The 19119-nt window shown below is 37.8% G+C and overlaps 1 protein-coding gene across 2 annotated transcripts; it reads right to left on the bottom strand.

The window, feature by feature from the left end:
* Window positions 1-2935: 2935 nt before the first annotated feature.
* On the bottom strand, window positions 2936-18113 carry LOC145996110 (cytochrome P450 6k1-like). Of its 2 annotated transcripts, none has more exons than XM_083132378.1 (5): window positions 18028-18113; window positions 10808-11787; window positions 8783-9004; window positions 7603-7854; window positions 2936-5403 (listed from the first exon to the last, which is right to left on the bottom strand). In XM_083132378.1, exons 2-5 carry the CDS (start codon window positions 11730-11732, stop codon window positions 5234-5236), a joined length of 1569 nt encoding a protein of 522 aa, XP_082988504.1. In that variant the 5' UTR covers window positions 11733-11787; window positions 18028-18113; the 3' UTR covers window positions 2936-5233. The 2 variants fall into 2 exon arrangements, with proteins under 2 accessions (XP_082988504.1, XP_082988505.1); XM_083132379.1 differs by lacking the exon at window positions 18028-18113 and adding an exon at window positions 12002-12081.
* Between the last annotated feature and the right edge of the window lie 1006 nt (window positions 18114-19119).

Below are 19119 nucleotides of genomic sequence, written 5' to 3'. Positions count from 1 at the left end.
AATAAAGTTGTGAAAATGAAACATGTGGTTTGCTTGTGTTTTTGTATGCACTGTTTCATAACTCAAGAGTAAATGAGCTCTGATAATTTCTACACATACTGAAGATACATAAGTCATAACTTTTTTTTTCACGCATGAAAACCCAAAATATACAGGGTGTTTAAAAAAGAACTCCGTAGTTTTAAGTATAAATTTAATAGGGAAAGTAATGAAAACTTACATCAATGAGTACATATCATGAAAGAGGATTCCTTCAAGTTTTGTTCAATGTTAATACACCTCAACGTGGGATCCATTTGTTGCCCTGCACACGTCGAGACGATATTCCACTTCTCGCCACGTATTCACCAACATTTCAGGTGTAACTGTCCCAACTGCAGCGACGATTCTTTCCCGAAAATGATTGATGTCTCTGATCCTAGCACTGTTCACAACATTTTTTATGTGGCCCCAAAAGAAAAAGTCCAGTGGGGTTAAGTCTGGGCTTCGTGGTGGCCAAGGTATTGGGCCAGCCCTGCCTATCCACCTTCCTGGAAAGTGAGTGTTAAGAACCGCACGCACCTGTTTACTGTAATGAGGTGGGGCGCCATCTTGTTGGAAAAACACAAGCCCCTTTTCCGCCTCAATATCGTCCATTTGGGGAAAGACGTACTCTGTCAACATGTCATGGTAAACGTCCCCGTTTATTGTTTTTTCTACAAAAATGAAAGGACCAACCACACGATCTTCCATCAAACTGCACCAGACATTAAGTTTTGGAGAGTCACGTTGATGCTGAATAACTTCATGTGAATGCTCTGCCCCCCAAATTCTTCAATTATGACGATTAACTGTTCCATTGACATGAAATGTAGCTTCGTCAGAAAAGAGAATGTTTGGTAAAAAATTGTCATCATCAATTCTGTGTAGAAAGTCAACAGCAAACTCATACCTTTGGATTTTATCAGTAGGTTTCACTTCATGTAACAGTTGCAATTTGTAGGCGCGCAACTTTAGTCTTTTACGAACATCATCATACACTGTACCTTTAGGCACTCCTAATTGTAGACCGTCTGGCCAATGACTTCTTCGGGCTCTGAACACACAAAACACGGATCTGTTCAACAACATCTTCGGAAGTTCTCGGTCTACCTGGTGATTTACCTTTTAAAACACTACCGGTTTCCTTGAAAGACTTTAGCCAATGATGGATAGTTTTTGCTGTAGGTGGTTCACCACCATACTGACGTCTAAAATTACGTTGCACTGTTATAACTGACTCAGTTTTCACAAACCAAATAACACACAGCGCTTTCTGTTGCGGAGTACACATTGTTGCTGAGTTGCTCTGCACTACACGAACGCCGGAACTGAACTGAGGGAACAAAGGAAAAAACACAGCACTGGTGCCATCTCAAGGTCAAGCAGACCTACCAACTGCAAGGGTGCCAAACTTGGAGAGTTGATGAATCAAACACCACAAACTAGAATACTGTATGTCACTTTGTACAGATTCTAGGACACATTAAAACTAGGGAGTTCTTTTTCAAACACGCTGTACAAATGGAAGGGAACAGTCTATTGTAATGTGCAATGTATGAACAAGGCAGATCATGTGTACCAGCTGTAGGATAGGGAAGAGAGCAAAACATTCTTAAAGATAGCATCGTGCCACAAGTGTTTACAAGTCGGAAAGCATATATTAGCATCACTGGAACAAAGGAAGTGCATACTACAGTAGGACACTATTCCCCACAGTTTCCATCAGCTCACTGTGGCATTCTCTGGCATTTCTGTCCCATACAACAGCTATTCTGATACATGAATGCTGTTCACACCGTGGAACCGGTGGTTGACCCAACAAAGAATTACCACTGCCCTTGTATGATTACCATCACACTGTCATCTAGTGATGTGTCCACATACTATGGGTGTCATGTTCTCCAGGACATAATAATCATATTGTGTCACCATTTAACTCGAGAGAAATATGGTTGCCATGACCCCAACCCTCGTATTTATAACTCGTGCACCACCCATTGCAGTCATTACTTTATTTTCGGGAGTACCTGGAGCATTTTTAATTATTTTTTATACTGAATATATGGTAGAAAATGAGCTTACATGGATATGAAGCCAACTGAAGGCATGGTGCGAAATTTGCAGAATAAACAATCTTATCTTCTATTGGAAATCATAGATAAGTATCAACCCCAAGTTGTATTTTGAAATACTATCTGATAGGGATCGACTGATACATTTTTTTTTCTGATACCAATAAAGTACCAATATAAAATTTACCAATACCAATAACTGATATTCTACTGATCCGATATAAGGTTTGTTGACTTCCTTAATGAATGTTACCAGATGAACCAAGCTTTTGCAATGCGAAAGAAGCTGCATATGTAGACATTTACTGTAAAAAGTACTGTGTGGGGATTACTTTTTATGTTCATAAAAAATATAACAAAATGGCACAATATTGCACTAAATTGCAAGATATTTATAGATATATCGGATCGGTAATTTTGCTGATAAACCGATACACTGATATGCCTATAACGGCCGATACTGATAGAGTACTGATTTATCTGTCCCATACCTACTATCTGATGCTACTAAAATAAGGGGAAAAAATGCTATTGTATGAATTGGTGCTTGTAAAATGCAGCGATAAAACTTCTGCGATGAAAAAACTTACTAGTCTCTTACACTTCACTTTATTAATTTTTACTTGTATATAATTAATTGTAAAGAAACTACAATGACCACTGTAATCAGTAGTTAAGTGGAAGAGAATAGATTAATGCCTTAACTTTGCCATGTGAACAAAGTTATAAATAAATAAATAGAGTGACATTGATTTTAATTTATTAGACACATTACAATTTTTCGTCCTTGAAAATCTGGTAGTATCTATTGTCGTTTTCACGTTCAGAAGACACAACGGCGCTTATGGAGAAACTGTACAGTGTTGCCAATACAGCGCTAGCTCATGTCGCCGGGAAATGATGAGCTTCCTTCACAATGTAGGTGTTACATATTTTATATATATAATGATAATTATATGTAATTATTAATATTAATATTATACTGTGAACATTACAGTTCATTAGCATGTCATTTTCCCATTAGATTTAATTTAATATTCATTCGTCTTTCTCTGTAATTATTTCATAGAATAACATTGAGATATGGTAATGTGTTACATATATATATATATAAATTCATTATTGTCTATGAATTTATGTGTACGTTGGAAACTGAAAGGTGATCTTCATTTCAGTATTAATGTCGACAGTAATGTAAACAAAAACAACGTGTATTTGCGACAGCACTAATGTTGCTCACAACAGCAGCATTGGAAATAATTGTCAATTATTAAATTAAAGTAATTGCAATTATATTATAACAAACTGAATGAAGTTAATATTTTTACTGAATGGAAATAAAATAACAACTCGAAAAGTTGGTGGGGATTAGCCGGAATGCTGCGGTGAGTCGGCTGAAAATGGCCAGACAACGTCCCCTTACTTCGCGCGCAGTTCGGGTTAAAAAGAAACTTCAAATGCATGGAAGTAATATTTCTGGGAACCTTTGAGTGGTTATAAAAAATAATTTCATTATTTTCTTCACAACTTTGTCGCTGGAAATTTTTACTTGGAATTACAGAACAAAAAATGGCCAGCGACGACATTTTCTACTGCACGAATATAAAAAATCTCCACATACTTTATTTGAATATTTTTTAATGCGAATATGCTTTAAAGTATTGATAAATTCTGAGCACCACCATCACCTATGACAATTAAAAAACAGTGTCAATTTTTTTCATAATGAATGCTTCAATTTTATGGCATGTTTCAACGTTAGGAATGAAAACAATGTAAAAATTTTGTTTTCACAGAAAATTTGAGTTTTTAATTTACCTAAAAATATGTAAACAAGTTACCACTTTTTTGTGCTCACAATCGTATTCTCTACAAAATTTCCTGCAAAACTGCAGGTACAGATTTTACGTAAGCTAAATTTGTAAATCGAGAAATTTCACAACAGCGCGCTCGTATTTCCCATTGTCCATAAGAGCCCATTGTGTCTTCTGAACGTGAAAACGACTATAGCCGCTGTACCGTCTATTTGTATACAAAGGGTTACCCAAAAATTACCTGAATTACTTTGTTAGTATATTTGCATTCAAGTTTACAATACCACACTCCAGTGAAATATCGTATTTGCTGGTGTGTAAGACACACATTTTTCCTTTAAAGATGGGTCTTAAAAACAGGGTGCACCTCGTATGCTGATTATCTTTATTTCTGGAAATGTTCTCTGTTCTGCTTCCTTACAGTGTGTGAGAGCATTCCAGTCATGTAGAGTTCATGCAATAAAAATTTATTTTTCCCAAGTTAGAGTACGTAAGTTGAAAGTAAGACCTACACGTTACTTTATGTTTGAAATACTGTACATTAATTATAGTATTCAGTGATAAAGCTTTTTCCTCAAAAATTTGTACAAAGAAGGTGTACTTATACACTGGCAAACAGAGTAATTCTTGGAATTTTCCTGGTGGGGAATGATATAGAAATTCTCCTAGGATGTCAGCCAGGGCAGTTGCAGATAGACGTAGGAGCTGTTGCAAGTTAACATCACACCCATCTTCAAGGATTGAAGTGCAGAGATGTGGGTGTGTGAATAGTTTATATGTGGACTGACTCCAGTGCAGGTGGCAGGCCAATTGACTGTCATGTCTCCTGTCCATTCTCTTTGTAAACTCTCACCAGCCAGGATGGGTCCATCCTGAAAGAATCTCTTCACCATATTATAGTCTTCTTGGAAGTATACTTTATGTGAAATGTGCACTTGTCTGATTTTTGTCTATTACTAATAACAACAATTCTGTAAGTCTTCACTAGCTCCACATGAACAAAATGTGTTCCTTTTATGGATTTCACAGTTTTCATCTGAAGGAACGAAAAATGTTTCAGAGTGAGATCTGGTAAATATTAAGGCTGGGGAAACAATCACCTTTAGCCAACAGCTGGTTGACAATAACGATTACATGTATGGGAACTGCTTCAATGCAGTAAACTATCTCAGCTTCTGTCTTCTGTCTCATCACTTGGTCGTCAATATCCTTGTTTGCATGCAATCGGGGCTGCTTGCTGCTAAACAAGTACTGGTTGCTGTAGGAGCTGAAAATGCTAGCCTAGTTTCTACATTATAGTTTTTGTACTGTATGTTACGAAGAACATTAACGTTTTCTCTTTTCTACTTGTAACCATACTCCGTCTTTAGAAGCCAGAAATATTACGTTGGGGTCTAAGGCAATAGGTACTGATGTTTTCATGCACCTCTTGAACAGAAAATTGGAGAGTAAAGTAGCCAGTCCAACCTTTATTTGCATGAAAGCAAATCTGGTACCTATAAAAAAATAAAGATGATGCTAAAAACATTGTAATGTATCTGTTGTGCAAAGTATGAACACATTCCTGGAGTTCAACTACGTAGGGGATATTCCATCAAATACTATATTACATGGGGTTCTTATGCTGATGAATATATATGATGTGACCCTCTGCATATATGTATCAAGAGTTTTCAAATTAAGCTATTCTTGCAGTATCGGTGACAAAAGGTAATTGTTAGTACATAGGCACAGGGAGCAATAGTTTCAGGAGGGGCCACTGTCGCAAGAAAGTGCATAATACTATGTAGAAATTTCAATATCTGGATTCTTAGATACACAAGTCTCACTTTACTCCCTAATACCAGCCAATGTTTAAAAATCTACCCAAATTAACCTTTGAATATACAGGGTGAGCCTAGAAGAAATAGTTTCAAAGTTTTACAGAAACAAGAGTTTTTAATAACATGGCTGAAATATTTACATGGTTGGAAGAGAGATGTTCTAAAGTTTACAATGGTAAGTTACAAATGTTCTATGTGTGACCCTTTTGTAACGTGACATGTCAATGCGATAGTCCAGTTCTTCCCAAACACGTCTCAACATGTCAGCCATATTGCTCGACTGACTTCAAGGGTGTTCACGTGATGCTGAGATCATGAAAACAAAGGAAAGAGATCATAAACTTGAAGACTTTCTCTATAAAATAGTACTAAATGCTTCCTGATAAAACAAACCGTTTTCGGTTTATAAAGTGTTTACTCTTATAATTTTTTTAGGCTCACCGTGTATTGTATTTTATAAATATACACACTAATTGTATTTTTCATTATTTTACATCACTTTTCAACCACTTTTCCTAATCCTGATGATGAAATTGACGAGGGGACACTCAAAGAGAACACCCATGCCACCTCGGTGGTGAGATCAAAAGTTGACCATTAGGCTACCGAGCAACATCTAATTGCAAAAGAAATGATCTTGTGAGTATAAATTACACCACCATTTACAATTAAGCCCCAGACCAATGACATTTAATTTTTAAAAGAATTTCTCTCGCCATGTGCCAGAACAATCATGGCAAGATCCGACGTACACTGATAAATTTGTCCCACCACTATATTATTTTGATGGAATTGACTTTAGAAGAAATTCAAATAACATGCATGAAGAGGTTGCATGCATTTGTTTTTTTAGGCAGACATACTGTAAGTGGGTGGCAAGTCAAACTCTCAGATTAAATTGACAGCAGAGTAGAGCTAAGTAAATGTGGAACTAATATAATTCATGCAAATAAAACACTTACTACAAGGGGCGTACAATAAGTTCGTGCCCTGACCCACTTCTGGTTGTGTGTGATGTACCAAGTTCTGTAGTATTACTCGCGTATCCTTTCGATGTATATGTTGCAAGATTCAAGTATGTATTTAATAAACCTTTTTGTGTTAAGAGATTTAAACATAACAGAAGGTGAGGCTATATTGAAAAATTGAGCCTTCAGAGTTGCGAGCTGTGTTCAAGTATCTACGGTTGAAAGTTCTATTACTTCAAGAAGTCCACAATGATATAGTGCAGACATTGGGGATAAAGCACCTTCATATTCCATGGTAAAGAAGTGGCATAGGGAATTCAGCTGCGGTTGTGAGTCATGTGAAGATGAACAACATACTGGAACACCATCAACAGACATTACCCAGGAGACTCAATTGTATGCAACAACTAATAAACGCTGGTAGGAGATTCACCGCTAGTACACTTGCTGACATGGTTGGCATATCAAACGATAGCATTCACACCATCTTAACTTGTCACTCGAGATTAAAACATGTAAGTTGTCGTTGAGTGCCTTGAATGTAGACAGATGCTCAAAAACATGACAGAAGTAATCACAGCGGCTATCCAGTCCTTTGCCTTCAAAAGCTTGCAACATCCACCTTACTTCCCAGATCTGGCCCGAAGGGACTACTACCTGTTTCCTAAACTTAAGAAAGAGCTGCTTGGTAAGAAATTTCACAATTATTCTGATGTCATGGATACTTTGTAGTGCTGGTTACAGGAGCAAGACAGAACATTTTAATCTACTGAATTGCAGCATTAGAAATACGATGGCGTAAGTGTCCGGCCCTCGGATAGGACTGTCAAGAAGTGATGGAAGAAATTTCCTTACACCAGAAGTGGGTCAGGGCACAAACTTATTGTATGCCCTTCGTACTCACCTATGCAAGCCCTTGGCCCTTCGCCGAAAGGCAAGTATACATAATGATGCCTAGTCTTCTTGTTTTGTTCACTGAATCTTTCTGGGTCGAATTTTTCTGGGTCTGGATAGTACCTGGGATCATAATGTAGCCCAAATATTGGAACAGAAATCGAGGAACCTGCATTCAAGATACTGCCACTATCTGGGAATGTGTAGTTCTTTGTGCATTTGCGATCCGTGAAAGGGATTGGTGGATACTTGCGGAGAGTTTCTATTGGTAGACAAATAAAAATATGCTTTATAAATTTAGTATTACAACAGTTGGTAAAAACAGTCATTAAATTCAAAATATGACTGATCGTTTATGACATATTAAATAAACAAAAACATATAGCACATTTCAGATCTGTGTCTTGTATATACACACGCACAAAAATTTACAAATTTTTAAAATTTAACTGATTAAATTATACATTTCATTTCAAATATTGAAATCGCTCCCCAACTCAACTTATGACTGCAGTAAATTAATCAAACTAGTTTTACATTTATGTTAAAAATCAAAGAATACTATTCTGATAGGTGATTCCTAATTTCCTAATTATTATTTCAGATATCCTGTTGTCATTGCAGTGATGTTAGTTAAATTATGTTTCAGGATGTTAGTATCTTTTATCCTAAATTATTTGTATATACAGTGAAACCTCAATTTTACATTTTCCAGCATTATACATTCAATCTTCATGGTCCCAACAGGGCAAAATGCTACAAAATTTTCCCTGGTTTTACATTTTCTCGCATTTTAAGTTCCTTCGCATTGGTCCCCTGAAAAACGTAAATTCGAGGTTTCACTGTATTGAGAGAATGAATCTCATATAAAGTTGTGTTTGTAGGAATGAAAACATTATCTGAACAACAAATTATGCACAATATGTACATATCAGCACTTGTTCCTTTGGAACAGATGCCTTTGGATAAGTGCACACATGCTAAGAACTTCAACTAATTGTGTGCGCATTTGGATACTTTACAACAAACCTACCCACAGTTATGCATACCATCATACCATGATAAGATTTATTTTATACAACGTAACAGACACAATGATAATGCAAAAGATTTTTCCAATACTGAATTATGCCTTGAATAGCTTTTAAGCTAAAGGCATACGTATGTTAATAGATCTCTAGTTTTCTGACCTGAAATAACTTGATGAAGATACTCCATTTCTTGAATGGCATCGTAGGTTATGCTACCATTGTGCCTTTGTAATACATCATCAATTTCATCTCTTACCCGTTCTTCAATCTCAGGATTTAGAGCCATTTCATACAAAGCAAAGCTCATGGTTGTTGAAGATGTTTCAAACCCTCCAACGAAGAAAATTAGTGCTTGAGCAGTTAAATCATCATGGTCCAACACTGAAAAAGATCATTAGATGGATTTACCACTAAAACGTGCAAGGTGTTTAGACCCTTCAATTGTACATGTCCTGCCAGTTATCTAAACCCTTGGCTGTAATCAAATCAAAATTTTTCGTGACATAACAAGCTCTTTATTTATCAAAAAAGTGTACATTTAAATTTGTTTTATATTCATGATGGATGTGGTAAATGCAGTTTTAAGTATTACGTAAAATTTCGTGTTTCTGTGTTGAAAAAAACTATCCAATCTGCAATGTGGAAACACAAAACTTTATGTACGGAATTGTTTTATATCCATTACATGAAGGTTTGGTACACACAGGAGATGCACTACGTAGAATTTTCAGCAAAAATTCCAGGCTCGACCTGATCTCTGGCATACAGTGTCATTGCTCTACCACTGAGCTACCAAGCTGGCCTGGCTTCACCTCATGTTTTGCATTTGCTGCTTTTCCCGTGTGTGCCAAATCTTCATGTAATTTACATCTCTATGCTGGGAGGAACCAGACAATGTCGACGTCCAAAGGCAACAGATTCCATTGCGGTAGCAGTGACAGAGACGATTTCACACAGGTTTAACAACAACAGAGAAAAATCAGGTGAAGCCAGGCTGGTATGGTAACTCAGTGGTAGAGCAATGCCATGGTATGCCAGAAACCCGGGTTCGAGTCCTGGTCAAGCCTGCATTTTTCGCTGAAAATCCTACCTTGTTTTACAGGGTGGTCCAAAAGTGTGGAGACACCCGAATATAAGTTGAATGCCATTCTGTTACACAAAACTAACATTGTAGGTTTGTAATAGGGGTGGGGAAAAATATTATAGGGCATATGATGATGCAATCTTGAAACATCTTGAATTCAACTTCAAAATTTTAAATAGGAAGGGGGTGATATGATATATCAAATCAGGCTAAAATTTCATGAGAAATGCAATGGTGAAGGTTTTTTCTGACCTCGAGAGGAGCAAATGTGTACAACAATTCAGTCATACCTTTTTATTGGTTAAAGGTAAGTCGAAAAAGCCTTCACCATTGCATTTGTGTATTTGTCTCTGGAGCATTCGGCGAAACAGGCGGTAACCGACCACAGTCAGTAATCAACTTTGACACTTGCTACCTAAGTTTGCAGGTTTGAATCTCAGCCCTGGCATGGGTGTTATTTGTGAGTGTTTCTTCATCAATTTAGTCTAATCATCACTTATCCTCATCATCGTCATTAGCCAAAGGTGGCAGAAAAGCTATGCTAAATGATAAAAATACAAATTAACCTTTGGGTCAAATGTGTGCAAATGTATAATTTATTTTCTTTTATTGTAAGACATGAGTCATAATTGCCAAAATTTTCTTAATATGAAAGTTCAGTTCTAGTTTTGTTCTCAAATTATGTAGAATTAAAGCATTGTTTTTTAGCAATTTTATTGTAATCAACGAAAGTGACTCATTTAGAGAGGCACGCTGAGTAAAGTCTCTCTCATCTGTTTCAGCAAATAACTCAGGATGCTATAAACTCTCATGTTAGGAAGCAACTCTTGATGGTAGTATAGTCACTCACAGACAGTTCTGAGTTGAAATGGCTTCATTAACTTCCAGTGGGGTCGTTACAACCCAGAAGTGCTGGTGACTGTACCATGTGCAGACTTAACTGTTCTAGCTAAGTTTGAAAACTAGTTCAGTCTCTTTGGAAGTTTCTCTGAATAATATTCCTGGTAATCAAAATATTGAACTGTTTTCTCTGATAAACAGAGAGTCATAATCACACTGTTTGCAAGAGATCTTAAAATATACTAGGATTCTGCACTTACCTACATCACTCTCTACTGTTTCCGCCTTCTGTTTCAAGTCATCGTCATCATCCTCGTCATTTTCTATGAAACCTCTCTTCTTCAGCTGTATCAGCAAATCCATGAAGTCATTCCTCAGGACACCATTCTTCTCTCGGTAGTCCATAGTATCTCTGACAACGCTCCTGAAGAAATTAGTTTGCCTTTTTGTAACAAAACTAAGTTGCAGAAATTTTGCAATAGCTGGCATGCTTCTCATGACAAATATCTTCAACCCTTTTAAGAAATCCGGTGGATCAAAAAGCTCCTTCCCCATGAGTCTAAACTCGCTGTGTGGATCTTTGAAGGAATTACACTGGATACCAAATGCGCATGAAGCTATAGCATCTGTGGTGTACTTAGCCATCAGGTCTTTTGCCTCCACTACATTATCTTCCAAAATAGTGCTCTCAAGATGGCTACTAAGTTCTCTGCTGCATTCGACCACCAAGTTGAGCATTTTCTTCATTCTTCCAGATGTGAATGTTGGCGTAAGCTTTGCCCTGACACCTTTCCACCTTTCACCTTTCATATTCAGCAGCATTTTGGCTTGTAAAGGATCCGCTTTTTCACTGAAGTCCCCGCCGTGGTTGACAAAATGGTTAAAATCCTTTACGAGAACCATTTTGATCACGTCTGGATCTTTGACGATCAACAATGGCCTTAGCAATAAATAGGCACCTCCATATTTTCTTTCACCCAATTCATTGTACAGGTCTGCCATGACACAAGCCATGTTTTTCTTCCTGAACAGGGCATCTTTGAAGTTCCCGAAGAGGAACTTGGGTTCCATGTATGGGTACCCATGTCTTTCCCAGTATGAAAGTTTATACTTTATGTACAAATATAGAAGACCAATTAGGCCTACCAACAGAGCAGCTAAGAGAGACATGGAGAATATCGCCATTATTAACCCTGCTTTGGAAGAGTTCTGGAATACTGCTGTTTGATTTGAATGGATACTGAAATAAAACAAGTAATTAGTTAAGACATAGCTAATATTAAAGTGATTTATATGTAAGATTTCTGAGATCTCTGAACTAAGCAATATGAAAATGAACAAAATATGGTAGCAATGTCTATCCCAGTAACACAAATTTTTCCACTCCTAACGCAGAATGCTAGGATTAATATTCAAACATCTAACTGATCAGAAGATTCAGCCCTATAACCAACACTTAGCACAGTTTTATAATCTTCTAGTTAAATAAAATAATTCTTCAAGAAACTGTAAAACACTTTTTTAAGCTTCATGGTTATACATTAATACAATGTTACACCATATAGAACTTCATTTGTTAAGTGTTAAATCAACAAGAATTATAAAGAAATAAAGAAGAAGAAAATGTACATACTGATCAATTGGCAGTTTCAGCCCATAATTGTGTTTCTTATTACAACACAGTCTTTCAATAGAAAAACAAGATACATATAAACTAAACATATTAAATTATTTGATAGGATTGGGTAGTCCCATAGTAAAGTTCCTTTTCAAAAGTAACTGAGTTATAGTTACAAGTACTGATACTTGAGAAATAACTAAGTTACTATCTGCTGGATATTTTAATGCAAACAAATTACAAACAATCTACAAGTATGATCATTTATTGTAATTACATAAATACATGAAGACTTACATGTTTTATTTATGCCTTTGGTACATAATGTAAGTCTTCATGTATTGGTATTAATAATATTACAACAAAAAATAATAAGATGGAATAAAACAATGAAGTCTTCAAGTGCAATTAGAATGACTAGTTGCAATAAAGCATGAATGTTCAAAATTTAACATGCAATGAAGCCTGGCCTTTGGCAATTTCAATAAAATTATTTTATTTTTACCATCTATAGAAGACACAAGGTTGTCAAATTTAGCTCTCTCCACATGTTGCAATTTGAAGTGAACAATTTAAGTGTCGTAAAGTAACTGTGCAACATTCCTTTTTTGCAAAAGTACTTTTAAAAGTAGCTGGTTGCAGATAAAATTCCTATAGAAAAGTAACTGTTAGTTGTAACTGCATCACAAGAAATCAGTTACTTCCAAACACTGCAACTATACTTTGGTTCAAATTATTTATACATTATATCAATTTGTTGGTTCTTCAGCAGTCTGATACAGTTTTAGCTCCTGTGTAGCTAAACGATTAGCCTTTGCTACAAATACAGTAGTCCTCAGTGGGAGATACAAATTTTCACTACGCGGAGGATAATTGGAAGGTATGAAAAGAAATAGGGAACTCCAGTCTAGACAGCCATACAACAGCAGTTGTGAGACCCAATTCACTGACCAATATGCTTCTGCAATCATGACATTTTCTTTACGCTTACAAATCTGAAAGAAAATTCTATACACCTTGATTTTATATATTAGGCGCATCCAGAAAGTAAGTTTCCAACTCGCCCACAGGTGGCAGGCCATGTGTATTAAAACCGGTTTTGCGCATGCGTGAGAGGCACATGCCCTGGCTATTGAATGTCCTAGAAGACGCCTCCCGAAAGTCCTCAGTAGCGTCGCGGCAGCGATGTAACATGGCGGCTCTTATTCCATCTCCCGCCGCGTGCGAGGTTCGTTCGGTGATCAAGTTCTTGAACACACAAAACATACAGCCGATCGAAATTCATCGTCAGCCTTGCCAGTTGTATGAGCCAGACGTCATGAGCAAGCAGATGGTGCGTCGTTGGTGCAGGACATTTACTGAAGGCCGGAAAAATGTGCATGACAACGAGCACAGTGGACGGCCATCGGCAGTTGTGGACGAGCTTGTGGAGCAGGTGCAGCAGTGCATATTGGAGGATCGTCGCGTCAGGATCACGAAACTCAGCAGCCATTTATCGGTCGTTGTTGCACGACATTGTTACCAAACGCCTCTTGTTCCGGAAATTGTGTGCCCGGTGGGTACCGAAACAACTGACACCCGAACACGAAGGAAAACGCATGGGCACGGTGCTGACATATCTGCAGCGTTACCATGATGACGACGATTTTCTCAACCGGATCATCACAGGAGATGAAACGTGGGTTGCATACAACACTCCAGAAAGCAAGCAGCAGTCCATGCCTTGGCGTTACAATGGATCTCCATGCAGGACGAAGTTCAAACAGACTATGTCGGCGCGAATAGTGATGTGCACGGTGTTCTGGGACAGACAAGGTATTCTGCTCATCTAGTTTCTGCCCAGAGGTGAGACTGTGGACGCTAAGCGTTACTGTGAAACACCGGGGACATTGCGACTAGCCATTCAGAATAAGTGACGCGGTAAGCTCAGTGCCGGGCTGATCTTGCTGCACGACAATGCGAAGCCGCATATGGCTAGGCGCCAGGCCCGTAGCCAGGCAGGGGCCAGGGGGGGCTCAGCCACCCCTGACAAGGTCACCAGCCCCCCTGGCACTTCCGCGAGCCACCCTGACATTAGGTAAAACTATTTTGTATTCTAATTTGTTTGAGGTGAACAGTGAAAATGTAGACAGAATATATTATTTTGTTCACAACTTCGTTCGTTCATCTTGTTTATGAGCAGAAGTCTAAGCAGCGGCAAGTGTTTAGAAGATTATCTATACTTTAGAAAGTTCTTTCATAGGAAGTCTTCTTTATCTGTACCATCCCTGCTCCTATTGCAGCCTCTCGCTTGACAGAAATCTGTGACTTTGATGTCATTATCCACATTCCTTCCGCATCTGCGTCAAATGTGAACAAATCCCAAGTTTTAATGCTTTGGCCGGGGGTGGAATGTACGGTAGGCACTATGATTGAAGTTAATATTTACATTTTAACATGTATGATATAAATATCTGTATCATCAAAAATAGTATGGAGTGTGTATTAAGGGATGGTGTCAGTGGCAGTCATTAGCACTTCAAGAGAGATATAAAAAACTGTAGTATTTGTACATGATATTTCTAAATTTTATATTTTAAATTAACTTAATGACCCTCGACACAGATAATTTACCTTCATTTAATACTATTAAACTTTTGAAAAATTGACTTGGTTTACGAAGCCCCCCCTGATATATCGTGAGCCCCCCCTGGAGGTCGGTTCTAGCTACGGGCCTGCTAGGCGCACTGCAGCCCTTCTGGACAGGTTCGGTTGGGAGGTGTTCGATCATCCATCGTACAGCCCGGATCTCGCTCCCAGTGTACCTGTTCTTGCACATGAAAAAGTTCCTGTCCAGTCAACATTTTCACAGCGACGAAGAGGTTCAGACGGATGTCACATAGTGGTTCGGCGTCCAGGCGGCGAACTTCTACGACGCAGGTATACAGAAGTTGGTCTCACGCTATGACAAGTGCCTGAATTCCGGCGGGAATTATGTTGGCAAGTAACTGGACAAGTGCTGTATCTGTGGCAACAAATCATTGAATGAAATAATGTTTCCTTTTTGTGCACGACCCCAGGGAAACTTACTTTCTGGATGCGCCTAATATATTGTAATGTTCATTTCCATAGATAACATGCATAAGAATCATGTGGTCACATACATTGCATAGTAATTCATATTAAAAATAAAAATGTTTGAATTGAACTTGTTGGAGCTTCATTTTCTGCATATGCTTCATGGATACAATCAGTACATTGGCACATCACCTGGTTTATTGGTTCTTGCTTTCCAACGAGTGAACAAATTCACTATGAAATGAAATGTGTTTCAAGCACATTCACCTTACACAGTTCCATCATTAGGAATTTGTGATGCATGCCACCGCACAGGACCTCATGCTTTAAGGGGCTTCACGCTTCGAAAGTATTTACCGTTTATGATATTATTGAATCTTATATTCACATTCATTTCGTGTGCAAACGCGATCACATTAGAACAGAAGAAAGGGAAAAAATGAAACCTACATTATCCATTCAGTTCGAATTGTAATCAACTTACATTGAAGAAGAAAATCGAATTTACAAATGGATACCCCAAACCTGTTGTGAAAAGGTCAAAAACGCATTTGTATGAAAATATCTGAACAGTGTTTGGGCCGTCTAACAAGAATGAAACTTATTTTGTGCATAGGATTATAAGTATGCACGAGTCACCAAAACCGAAACAGCTGGCAAAATAGTGGGCAGAAACTTCTTGTTCAGCCCCAAAAAGACAGTCGGTTCCATCAGCAGAAATGGCGTCGATCTTATGGATGCTAAGGGATTTTATTTATTGATTATGTTAAAAAGGTGTTACAATAACTGGAGAATCCAATTCCAATCTTTTAAATCAACTAGATGAAGAATTCGTTACAAAATAAATCATTTTCATAAACTCAATGCACATGCCCACAAAAGTGTCTTGACAATGGTAAAATGGGGTGGTTTGAACTATGAATTGGAACATCCGCCCTATTCTCCAGATTTGGCTCTCTCCACCTTCTCAAAACTTAAACTCTTGTTTGCTGGTCATAATTTTTCATTGAATCAAGAAGCAATTGCAGTTGTAGAGAGGTATTTTGCAGACTTTATGGAAAACCACTTCAAGCAATGACGGAGCATCGCTGGAATAAATGTATTGATCATAAGGGAGCCATATTTGAGAACTAACATGTCTTTTTTTTTAGGAATTACATTAGAAGGGGGAATGAGGGAGAATCCTCCCACTGGAATTTCTTCAAATACCCCACTGGCCTCACCTCTGGCCAGATTATTGGTTAAAAACTTATGCGGCGTCAAAATCCGACTTCTATTTTGTTAATAAAACATCAGAGGGCGGAAACGTTACGTTTTTAGTGTATATTTTTTTACAATAAATTTTGTTTTGGTCAGCATTTTAATGTTTTATTAATATGGAAACAAGGCTTAACAGTGTTTCTAGTTGTATTTTGTGATCGACGATTTTGCTACACAAAAGGCGATAGATAATTTTTATCTGAGGCGTAAGCTACATTGTTTTCTCTTTGTATGTGTTGTCTAAATGGTCACCTACACCATTTCATTCATATGAAATGGAAAGGAGAAGGGATAATGTTTTCACTTTTGCGCCTTCAAGCTGTCCTTCCAGTTATACTACATTTTAATGCTACGGATGGGCAGATAAGACAGACGGATACGACCGGCTCAGAAGGGTACTTACTTCAGCTTTCTCTGATTAGTACCCTAGACACCGGTTTGATTAAAGTTTTATTTATTATAACAACAGAAATAAACCTATTATAACAGTTGGGCTGAAAAGTTCGTAGGCTAACATAGTAAAAAATATTTTTTTGACAAAATTCGATTTTATTATTCAATATAGTTGCCTTCGAGGGCGATACAACGATTATAGCGGTCTTACAATTTTTCGATGCCATTTTTATAGTACGATTTCTCTTTAGCCTCAAAATAGGCCTCAGTTTCGGCGATTACCTTTTCATCAGTGCTAAATTTCTTTCCAGCGAGCATTCTTTTAAGGTCTGCAAACAGGAAAAAGTCACTGGGGGCCAGATCTGGAGAATATGGTGGATGGAGAAGCAATTCGTAGTCTAATTCATATAATTTTGCCATCGTTTTCATTGATTTGTGACACGGTGCATTGTCTTGATGAAATAGCACTTTTTTCTTCTTCAAATGGGGCCGTTTTTTCGTGATTTCATCCTTTAAACGCTCCAACAACGCTATGTAATAATCTCAGCTATCTCGATCAACTTCCCTTTACGATCATTTAAAATTATTTTGTGAACTTTTTTGATGTTTTTGTCGGTAACAGCCTGTTTGGGGCGTCCACTGCGTGCATCGTCTTCGATGCTCATTTCGCCTCGTTTAAATTTAGCAAACCACTTCTCAACGGTTGATTTTCCTGGTGCAGAGTCCGAATAATGTTTATCAAGCCAAGCCTTGGCTTCAACAGTATTTTTTTTCGCCAAAAAGCAATGCTTTATTAACACACGAAATTCTTTTTTATCCATTTTTTCACAATAACAAAAGCTGCTTCACTCACAATGCTATATCTCACAAACTAATTATCCGGCAGCTGTGAAATTTATACACATATCTTTTGAAGGTTAGTACTAAGTAAAAATCACATGGATTTAATTCTAGTAACGCCATCTATGAGTCAGCCTACAAACTTTTCAGCCCAACTGTTACTAGGAGTATATTTATAAAAAGCCTTTCGTTTGGACATCAATATTAGCTAACAAAGAATAGATTACTCGTACTGCTTCCCACTTGGGATAATAAACGTTTCTATTACATTTAAAATACAAATACAGAAAAATGAAATGCGTTGACATTTACCTTGGTCACTTAGAATGGTTCTCGTAGTCTCTGCTCGTATCGCTTGAAACCCTAAGCACGTACATACTAAGTACATTCCTTCAGCACGTGCCTCTATGTTATCAGTATGATGTAATGTTTAGATTTGATATTGTACTTCTTTCACTTGCAGGGTTGCCATCTCTCACGATTTACCAGTAAATTTAGAAAAAATATCAATTGATGTGGGGTGATTGTTGTCACAACTCACCCTCTGTTCCCCAATCCTCGGCACTTTGGGACAAAGGTCGAGTTGATGAGAGCTCGGTGGTGATGCCCCAACCAACTGGAAACAACTCTAGGTGTACTAGACCCACATCGTTCCACCAAACAGACAACATGTATTTGTCCTTGAAACACTCTCTTTGGCACCCGAGTTCCGGATGTTGACAAGGTTGGGCCAATGATTCCTCATGTCAATTCTGTGGAAGAATATCCACATCTCATCGCACACGAGTGACGAACACCGCACAAACTCAGAGGTAGAGCGCACTATGCTCTCTCTGGAAATTGGATGATCAGTTGATATTGAAAATGTTTGTCAACATAGTGTAAAACTAAAGATAAATTGTTACATATATGCATAATATACGTGTATATATGAGGTATTCCATGATCATGAGTGAGACACGCGGACTACATTTGTTATGTTGAAGAAACGGTAAAACTATCAAAGCCGGGAATCCGATTTCTTCAAATTTACAGGAGAAAGTACTTACGGAATTGAGTTTGTGTGAATTTCGGAAGTTCGTAGAAGTGTTTTCTCGCATTTTTCAATGTATTTGGCCGCTAATTCATGTTTTTTTCTATAATAATGTCCGTCCTATGCACGAAAACCGTTGCTTGCATTTCCATCCATGTACTTGAACCGGATGTTGCGAGCATCTGATGACGTATCCCCGGTAAGTGTTTCCAAACACACAGTTTTTTCCACTATATTGCCCAACCTAAAGCAACCTAACCTAACCTTACCGTGATGGTGCGTGGGGCTATTCGTGGATGGTTATACGATCCAGAATGGTTTTTGGGGCTATGCGTGAATGCTTTTTGGGGCTGTGCGGGAATGCTTTTTGG

This window comes from Lepisma saccharinum, chromosome 12 (assembly GCF_977018435.1).
Source record: "Lepisma saccharinum chromosome 12, izLepSacc3.1, whole genome shotgun sequence".
Taxonomy (NCBI): domain Eukaryota; kingdom Metazoa; phylum Arthropoda; class Insecta; order Zygentoma; family Lepismatidae; genus Lepisma; species Lepisma saccharinum.
This window is presented reverse-complemented; position numbering and strand designations above follow the sequence as displayed.